The following is a 10000-nucleotide window of genomic DNA, read 5'->3' on the forward strand; positions in this document are numbered from 1 at the left end:
GTTGGCTAAGACAAACAGCTTGCCACAGTTCTTCTACAGACTTTGGTTGGCTCCTTGCTCTCAGACAGCCATGATCAAGTTTTTATATAAAAAGTAGTAAATTGCTTATAGTAATATGTACAAAAATGTCTCGGTACAATTAAATCTTTTGGAAAATGAATATTTGGAAATCTCAAATGTGTTATTTTATACTAACACACACAAAAAAACTAAACATATACAGCGGGTAAAATAAGTATTGAACATGTCACCATTTTTCTCAGTAAATATATTTCTAAAGGTGCTGCTGACATGAAATTTTCACCAGATGTCGGTAACAACCCACGCAACCCACACACACACACCGTACTGTTATACACACACACACACACACACCGTACTGTTATACACACACACACACCATACTGTTATACACACACACACACACACCGTACTGTTATACACACAGACACACACACCGTACTGTTATACACACAGACACACACACCGTACTGTTATACACACACACACACACACCATACTGTTATACACACACAAGAAATCAAACCTTAGATGTCCATAAATTAAGTTATGTGTAATAAAATGGAAAAAGTATTGAACACACTTATTTAATACTTCGTACAAAAGCCTTTGTTGGTAATAACAGCTTCAAGACGCCTCCTGTATGGAGAAACTAGTTGCATGCATTGCTCAGGTGTGATTTTGGCCCATTCTTCCACACAAACAGTCTTCAAATCTTGAAGGTTCCGTGGGCCTCTTCTATGAACTCTAATCTTTAGTTTTTTCCATAGATTTTCTATTGGATTCAAGTCAGGTGATTGGCTGGGCCATTCTAGCAGCTTTATTTTCTTTCTCTGAAACCAAGTGAGAGCTTCCTTGGCTGTGTGTTTGGGATCATTGTCTTGCTGAAATGTCCACCCTCGTTTCATCTTCATCATCCTGGTAGATGGCAGCAGATTTTTATCAAGAATGTCACGGTACATTTTTCCATTCATCCCTCCTTCAATTACATGAAGTTTGCCTGTGCCGTGTTTCCACTTCCGCTTATGGCCCCAACAGGTGTTTAGATATCCTTCTCTAACCAATGCCATTAGTATGTTTTGCAACAATAAGGTTGCGAAGGTCTTGCGAGAGTTCTTTGCTTTTACCCATCATGAGATGTTTCTTGTGTGACACCTTGGCAATGAGACACCTTTTTATAAGCCATCAGTTGGGACCGAACCAGCTGATATTAATTTGCACTGACAAGGGGCAGGATTGCTTTCTGATTACTGATAGATTTCAGTTGTCTTGGCTTTTGGTGCCTTTTTGCACCTCCATTTCTTCATGTGTTCAGTACTTTTTCCCTGTGTCATTCCATTTTATTACACATAACTTAATTTATGGACATCAAGGTTTGATTTCTTTGCATGTGGGTTGCATGGGTTGTTACCGACATCTGGTGAAAATGTCAGCATGTCAGCAGCACCTTTAGAAATATATTTACTGACAAAAATGGTGACGTGTTCAATACTTATTTTACCCGCTGTATATAATAATGTCTGTACACACAGTACTGTACACATACACACACACACACACATCCTGCTATACACTCCAAACACACTCCAAACGCACACATATATACACATACACACACACTCCTGCTATACACTCCAAACACACTCCAAACACACACATATATACACATACACACACACACTCCTGCTATACACTCCAAACACACACACACACACACACACACACACACCCTGAGTACAAACAGCACCCTCCAGTCACACACATCTTGCTCTACACTACACATATTAACATTCTGTGTATTTATGTCATTTCATACGTTCCACGTTAACACTCTTATATACGTTGTGTGTATATACGTAAAAGTCTGAGACCACTATGCTTCTATTGTGCATTATTTTCTAATTCAATACAAACATTATCTTTCTGAATTATATTATCAGCAATTTGAGTTAAAAGTTGAATCTTTTAAAAAATTACATTCATTTTAGAATTTCTTAGTATTTAGTATGTCCAACTTTAATGGCAGGGGTGCACAACAAGGGCCAATCTGTTTCAGGATTTTGTGCCAACTTCTGCTTTTAATGATTTAATTGACTCAATCATATCTTATCTGACATGTGTAGGAGTACTGGATACAGCTGCGGACTGCAAGCGTATCCTAATGATTTTACTGCGCTCAAGTACAGGCTTGAAGGGTAATTTATGGAGCTGTTAATTAAATTAGCTGTTAAGCAAATTAAAAACATGCCAATTGGTTGGAACAAAAACCAGTATGCAGACCGGCCCTTTAGGAGCGGACTCATGCACCCCTGTTTAATGGCAGCGTGCTCTCAAGCTGGCATGGACTCCACAAATCTGTGCAAAACCTGATGGTCCATGTTATCCCAGCATTATTTGACAATGTTCCAAAGAGAATCTTGTGATGTTACTGAATGCTTGGCTTATGTCAGTCTTCAAGTGTCCCCATAAATGCTCAAAGTGTTGAGGTCAGGTGATTGTGGATTGCTGTCAAAATTTCTGAGTTGTATCCCAGAACCTCCCATCAATGACACACCCCCACCCCATTGAGCACTGTCTCTGGAAGCAGGTACTATGCTGAGCCAAAGTTCAACTGGAGGAGAAGTTCAAGACCTCCTGGAAACAACTGTGCTCTAAAGACTGGCACCTATTGGATTACATCACCGTCCGCAAAAGTGACACACATGAAGTCCTTGTTCCCAGAGCCATGCATGGAGCAGGCAGCTGGACCGCCCAGAGAATAATCAGGGCCAAGCTCCGCATTGAAATCCCAGCTCAGAACAGCCCCTTCCAAAAACCTAAACCTCAGTGCCTTCAAAAGCACTAACATCATAAGCAACCGCCCCTGTTCCCTTGCCTCTAAACTCACTGCAGCCCCCAGAACCCTGATCCCAACTCCACCGGACCGCCAGGTTGGTGTGTGTGTGCGTTCATACCCGCGCCTTGGCATCCACCAGGGCTCCGTTCCTCAGGAGACAGCGCACCACCTCCGTCTGGCCGGCGCGAGCTGCCATGTGCAGCGCCGTCTCCCCCCGCTGGACAAACACACACACTGCAGGTTACACACAACCTTCATTTCACACACACTCACACACACTAACACACACACTGCAGGTTACACACAACCTTCATTTCACACACACTCACACACACTAACACACACACTGCAGGTTACACACAACCTTCATTTCACACACACTCACACACACAAACACACACACTGCAGGTTACACACAACCTTCATTTCACACACACATAGACACACACTCACACATGTATGTGTGTGATACTCACCATGTTGCAGATGTCAGGTGAAGCTCCATTCTGCAGAAGCAGCAGGACGATGTTCAGGTGACCCATGAATGCTGCCACGTGGATGGGGGTGAGACCAGACTGCAGAGAGGGAGAAAGCACTGACCCAAATCCCCAGAGCACTGACCCAAATCCCCAGAGCACTGACCCAAATCCCCACAGCACTGACCCAAATCCCCACAGCACTGACCCAAATCCCCACAGCACTGACTCCAAAACTCCACAGTGGTGACTACAAACATGACAGCACTGACTCCAAAACCCAGAATCCCACAGCACTGACCCCAAACCCAACAACCCTACTGTGTTGAGTGCAGATGAGGGTGTTTGGTTGTTGGCAGACCCAGGCCTTCCCCGTTCCTACCTCAGTGATGGCCTGGATGACGGCTCCATACTTAACCAGAAGCTCCATCACCTTCACCCTGTTCTTCTTACAGGCAATATGCAGGGGAGTGAAGCCATTCTGCACGACACACACAATACACACGTTAACCCCCATTTTCCAAGCACCTCCACGGAAGTGTTTTCTTTCTGTTCAGTACCAACGTTAGCCAACATCTGCTAGCAGTTTGAAAAGGTAGTGTACGGCTACCACCAGGGAAAATGGCAAAGAAAAAAAATTGACAATCATTTAGCTGTTATAATGCACTTTAATCAATGTGAATGTGAGTATTTGTTCTTACCCTTTTTAAATGGTAAATGGTAAATAGTTGGCATTTATATAGCGCCTTCATCCAAAGTGCTGTACGATTGATGCTTCTCATTCACCCATTCCCACACACACTCAGACACCAACGACGATTGGCTCCCATGCAAGACATTGACCAGCTCTTTTAAAAACCCCAGGTAAGAAACTAGCTAGCATTGTTAGACCGGAGTTGTGTCCATTTGTATCACAAAGGCATTGGTGGCGAACTAAAAGGAATGTTCATTTAAAATCATTCAACAGAAACTGTTTCCTGCAAAAAGAGTTCACCATGAGCACTCGCTGCCTTCAATGGGCGGCCTGTAGTGTAGTGGTTAAGGTACATGACTGTAGTGTAGTGGTTAAGGTACATGACTGTAGTGTAGTGGTTAAGGTGCATGACTGTAGTGTAGTGGTTAAGGTACATGACTGTAGCGTAGTGGTTAAGGTACATGACTGTAGTGTAGTGGTTAAGGTGCATGACTGTAGTGTAGTGGTTAAGGTGCATGACTGTAGCGTAGTGGTTAAGGTACATGACTGTAGTGGAGTGGTTAAGGTGCATGACTGTAGTGTAGTGGTTAAGGTACATGACTGTAGTGGAGTGGTTAAGGTGCATGACTGTAGTGTAGTGGTTAAGGTACATGACCCTGTAGTGTAGTGGTTAAGGTACATGACTGTAGTGTAGTGGTTAAGGTACATGACCCTGTAGCGTAGTGGTTAAGGTACATGACTGTAGTGTAGTGGTTAAAGTACATGACCCTGTAGTGTAGTGGTTAAGGTACATGACCCTGTAGCGTAGTGGTTAAGGTACATGACCCTGTAGTGTAGTGGTTAAGGTACATGACCCTGTAGCGTAGTGGTTAAGGTGCATGACTGTAGTGGAGTGGTTAAGGTGCATGACTGTAGTGTAGTGGTTAAGGTACATGACTGTAGTGTAGTGGTTAAGGTACATGACCCTGTAGCGTAGTGGTTAAGGTACATGACTGTAGTGTAGTGGTTAAGGTACATGACTGTAGTGTTGTGGTTAAGGTGCATGACTGTAGTGTAGTGGTTAAGGTACATGACCCTGTAGTGTAGTGGTTAAGGTACATGACTGTAGCGTAGCGGTTAAGGTACATGACTGTAGTGTAGTGGTTAAGGTACATGACTGTAGTGTAGTGGTTAAGGTACATGACTGTAGTGTAGTGGTTAAGGTACATGACTGTAGTGGAGTGGTTAAGGTGCATGACTGTAGTGTAGTGGTTAAGGTACATGACTGTAATGTAGTGGTTAAGGTGCATGACTGTAGTGTAGTGGTTAAGGTACATGACTGTAGTGTAGTGGTTAAGGTACATGACTGTAGTGTAGTGGTTAAGGTACATGACTGTAGTGTAGTGGTTAAGGTACATGACCCTGTAGTGTAGTGGTTAAGGTACATGACTGTAGTGTAGTGGTTAAGGTGCATGACTGTAGTGGAGTGGTTAAGGTGCATGACTGTAGCGTAGTGGTTAAGGTACATGACTGTAGTGTAGTGGTTAAGGTGCATGACTGTAGTGTAGTGGTTAAGGTGCATGACTGTAGCGTAGTGGTTAAGGTACATGACTGTAGTGGAGTGGTTAAGGTGCATGACTGTAGTGTAGTGGTTAAGGTACATGACCCTGTAGTGTAGTGGTTAAGGTACATGACTGTAGTGTAGTGGTTAAGGTACATGACCCTGTAGCGTAGTGGTTAAGGTACATGACTGTAGTGTAGTGGTTAAAGTACATGACCCTGTAGTGTAGTGGTTAAGGTACATGACCCTGTAGCGTAGTGGTTAAGGTACATGACCCTGTAGTGTAGTGGTTAAGGTACATGACCCTGTAGCGTAGTGGTTAAGGTGCATGACTGTAGTGGAGTGGTTAAGGTGCATGACTGTAGTGTAGTGGTTAAGGTACATGACTGTAGTGTAGTGGTTAAGGTACATGACCCTGTAGCGTAGTGGTTAAGGTACATGACTGTAGTGTAGTGGTTAAGGTACATGACTGTAGTGTTGTGGTTAAGGTGCATGACTGTAGTGTAGTGGTTAAGGTACATGACCCTGTAGTGTAGTGGTTAAGGTACATGACTGTAGCGTAGCGGTTAAGGTACATGACTGTAGTGTAGTGGTTAAGGTACATGACTGTAGTGTAGTGGTTAAGGTACATGACTGTAGTGTAGTGGTTAAGGTACATGACTGTAGTGGAGTGGTTAAGGTGCATGACTGTAGTGTAGTGGTTAAGGTACATGACTGTAATGTAGTGGTTAAGGTGCATGACTGTAGTGTAGTGGTTAAGGTACATGACTGTAGTGTAGTGGTTAAGGTACATGACTGTAGTGTAGTGGTTAAGGTACATGACTGTAGTGTAGTGGTTAAGGTACATGACCCTGTAGTGTAGTGGTTAAGGTACATGACTGTAGTGTAGTGGTTAAGGTACATGACTGTAGTGTAGTGGTTAAGGTGCATGACTGTAGTGTAGTGGTTAAGGTGCATGACTGTAGTGGAGTGGTTAAGGTACATGACTGTAGTGTAATGGTTAAGGTACATGACTGTAGTGTAGTGGTTAAGGTACATGACTGTAGTGGAGTGGTTAAGGTGCATGACTGTAGTGGAGTGGTTAAGGTGCATGACTGTAGTGGAGTGGTTAAGGTGCATGACTGTAGTGGAGTGGTTAAGGTGCATGACTGTAGTGGAGTGGTTAAGGTACATGACTGTAGTGTAGTGGTTAAGGTGCATGACTGTAGTGTAGTGGTTAAGGTACATGACTGTAGTGGAGTGGTTAAGGTGCATGACTGTAGTGGAGTGGTTAAGGTACATGACTGTAGTGGAGTGGTTAAGGTGCATGACTGTAGTGGAGTGGTTAAGGTGCATGACTGTAGTGGAGTGGTTAAGGTGCATGACTGTAGTGGAGTGGTTAAGGTGCATGACTGTAGCGTAGTGGTTAAGGTACATGACTGTAGTGGAGTGGTTAAGGTGCATGACTGTAGTGTAGTGGTTAAGGTACATGACCCTGTAGTGTAGTGGTTAAGGTACATGACTGTAGTGTAGTGGTTAAGGTACATGACCCTGTAGCGTAGTGGTTAAGGTACATGACTGTAGTGTAGTGGTTAAAGTACATGACCCTGTAGTGTAGTGGTTAAGGTACATGACCCTGTAGCGTAGTGGTTAAGGTACATGACCCTGTAGTGTAGTGGTTAAGGTACATGACCCTGTAGCGTAGTGGTTAAGGTGCATGACTGTAGTGGAGTGGTTAAGGTGCATGACTGTAGTGTAGTGGTTAAGGTACATGACTGTAGTGTAGTGGTTAAGGTACATGACCCTGTAGCGTAGTGGTTAAGGTACATGACTGTAGTGTAGTGGTTAAGGTACATGACTGTAGTGTTGTGGTTAAGGTGCATGACTGTAGTGTAGTGGTTAAGGTACATGACCCTGTAGTGTAGTGGTTAAGGTACATGACTGTAGCGTAGCGGTTAAGGTACATGACTGTAGTGTAGTGGTTAAGGTACATGACTGTAGTGTAGTGGTTAAGGTACATGACTGTAGTGTAGTGGTTAAGGTGCATGACTGTAGTGTAGTGGTTAAGGTACATGACTGTAATGTAGTGGTTAAGGTGCATGACTGTAGTGGAGTGGTTAAGGTACATGACTGTAGTGTAGTGGTTAAGGTACATGACTGTAGTGTAGTGGTTAAGGTACATGACTGTAGTGTAGTGGTTAAGGTACATGACCCTGTAGTGTAGTGGTTAAGGTACATGACTGTAGTGTAGTGGTTAAGGTACATGACTGTAGTGTAGTGGTTAAGGTGCATGACTGTAGTGTAGTGGTTAAGGTGCATGACTGTAGTGGAGTGGTTAAGGTACATGACTGTAGTGTAGTGGTTAAGGTACATGACTGTAGTGTAGTGGTTAAGGTACATGACTGTAGTGGAGTGGTTAAGGTACATGACTGTAGTGGAGTGGTTAAGGTGCATGACTGTAGTGGAGTGGTTAAGGTGCATGACTGTAGTGGAGTGGTTAAGGTGCATGACTGTAGTGGAGTGGTTAAGGTACATGACTGTAGTGTAGTGGTTAAGGTGCATGACTGTAGTGGAGTGGTTAAGGTACATGACTGTAGTGGAGTGGTTAAGGTGCATGACTGTAGTGGAGTGGTTAAGGTGCATGACTGTAGTGGAGTGGTTAAGGTGCATGACTGTAGTGTAGTGGTTAAGGTACATGACTGTAGTGTAGTGGTTAAGGTACATGACTGTAGTGTAGTGGTTAAGGTACATGACTGTAGTGTAGTGGTTAAGGTACATGACTGTAATGTAGTGGTTAAGGTACATGACTGTAGTGTAGTGGTTAAGGTGCATGACTGTAGTGTAGTGGTTAAGGTACATGACTGTAGTGTAGTGGTTAAGGTGCATGACTGTAGTGGAGTGGTTAAGGTGCATGACTGTAGTGTAGTGGTTAAGGTACATGACTGTAGTGTAGTGGTTAAGGTACATGACCCTGTAACGTAGTGGTTAAGGTACATGACTGTAGTGTAGTGGTTAAGGTACATGACTGTAGTGTAGTGGTTAAGGTACATGACTGTAGTGTAGTGGTTAAGGTACATGACTGTAGTGTAGTGGTTAAGGTGCATGACTGTAGTGTAGTGGTTAAGGTGCATGACTGTAGTGTAGTGGTTAAGGTGCATGACTGTAGTGTAGTGGTTAAGGTGCATGACTGGGACACGCAAGGTTTGGCGGATCAATCCCCGGTGCAGCCACAGTAAGATCCGCACAGCCGTTGGGCCCTTGAGCAAGGCCCCTTAACCCTGCATTGCTCCAGGGGAGTATTGTCTCCTGCTTATTCTAATCACCTGTACGTCGTAATGTAATGTAACAGAGGGTGCTGGGATTGACATGGGTGGGGCTTACCAGTGCTCTGGTGTTGGGATTGGCCCGTTTGTCCAGCAGCAGCTTAGTGACCCGGTAGTGGCCGCAGTGCGCAGCAACATGAAGGCCGGTCAGGTAGTCCAGTGTGACATCATCAACAGGTGCCTTGTGCTGCAGCAGATGCTTCAGACACTCAACATGGTCTCCTTGGGCCGCCATGTGCAGTGGGGACAGCCCGTTCTGAGGGAGACAAAACCCCAGTTACAGCACCTACATCACATCTGTGTGTGTTTGGGTGCTGTAACCTGGTTAGACTAGCACCTGTGTGTTTGGGTGCAGTACCCTGGCTTGGCCGGCAGGTGTGTGTGTTTGGGTGCAGTACCTTGGTTTGGCCAGCAGGTGTGTGTGTTTGGGTGCAGTACCTTGGTTTGGCCGGCAGGTGTATGTGTTTGGGTGCAGTACCTTGGTTTGGCCAGCAGGTGTATGTGTTTGGGTGCAGTACCTTTTTTTGGCCAGCAGGTGTGTGTGTTTGGGTGCAGTACCTTGGTTTGGCCAGCAGGTGTGTGTGTTTGGGTGCAGTGCCTTGGTTTGGCCAACAGGTGTGTGTGTTTGGGTGCAGTACCTTGGTTCTGGCCAGTAGTGGTGTGTGTGTTTGGGTGCAGTACCTTGGTTCTGGCCAGTAGGGGTGCTCCTCTCTCCAGTAGAAGCTCCACAGTGAGCTCATGGCCACTCCTTGCTGCACAGTGCAGGGGGGTCAGCCCATCCTGCAGGCAAACACAGCCATGAGAAGTCTCTTCCCACCCCAGGCAGCATTACTGCCTCCAGACATCATTTAGGGGTTAGGGGTTAGGGTTGGGTGTAGGGGTTAGGGGGCATAGTTAGGGGTTAGGGGGTTAGGGGTCATGATTAGGGGTTAGGGTTGGTGGTAGGGGTTAGGGGTCATGGTTAGAGTAGGGGATTGGGGCTAGGGGTTAGGGTTAGGGGTTAGGGGGTATGGTTAGGGGTTAGGGGTCATGGTTAGGGGTTAGGGTTGGTGGTAGGGGTTAGGGGTCATGGTTAGAGTAGGGGATTGGGGCTAGGGTTGGGGATTGGGGCTAAGGTTAGGGGCCATGGTT

At 45.1% G+C, this 10000-nt stretch overlaps 1 protein-coding gene across 1 annotated transcript in view; it reads right to left on the minus strand.

Moving 5' to 3' along the window:
* LOC133130669 (ankyrin-2-like) overlaps nt 1-10000 on the minus strand; it is a 106684-nt gene that overhangs the window by 61627 nt on the left and 35057 nt on the right. The window contains exons 12-16 of the mRNA XM_061245412.1: nt 9551-9649; nt 8928-9125; nt 3716-3814; nt 3334-3432; nt 2976-3074 (exon numbers count right to left, since the gene is read on the minus strand). Coding sequence (XP_061101396.1) covers nt 2976-3074; nt 3334-3432; nt 3716-3814; nt 8928-9125; nt 9551-9649 — 594 coding nt within the window. The remainder of the gene's footprint in view (nt 1-2975; nt 3075-3333; nt 3433-3715; nt 3815-8927; nt 9126-9550; nt 9650-10000) is intronic.

The sequence above is a fragment of the Conger conger genome, chromosome 6 (assembly GCF_963514075.1).
Source record: "Conger conger chromosome 6, fConCon1.1, whole genome shotgun sequence".
NCBI lineage: Eukaryota > Metazoa > Chordata > Actinopteri > Anguilliformes > Congridae > Conger > Conger conger.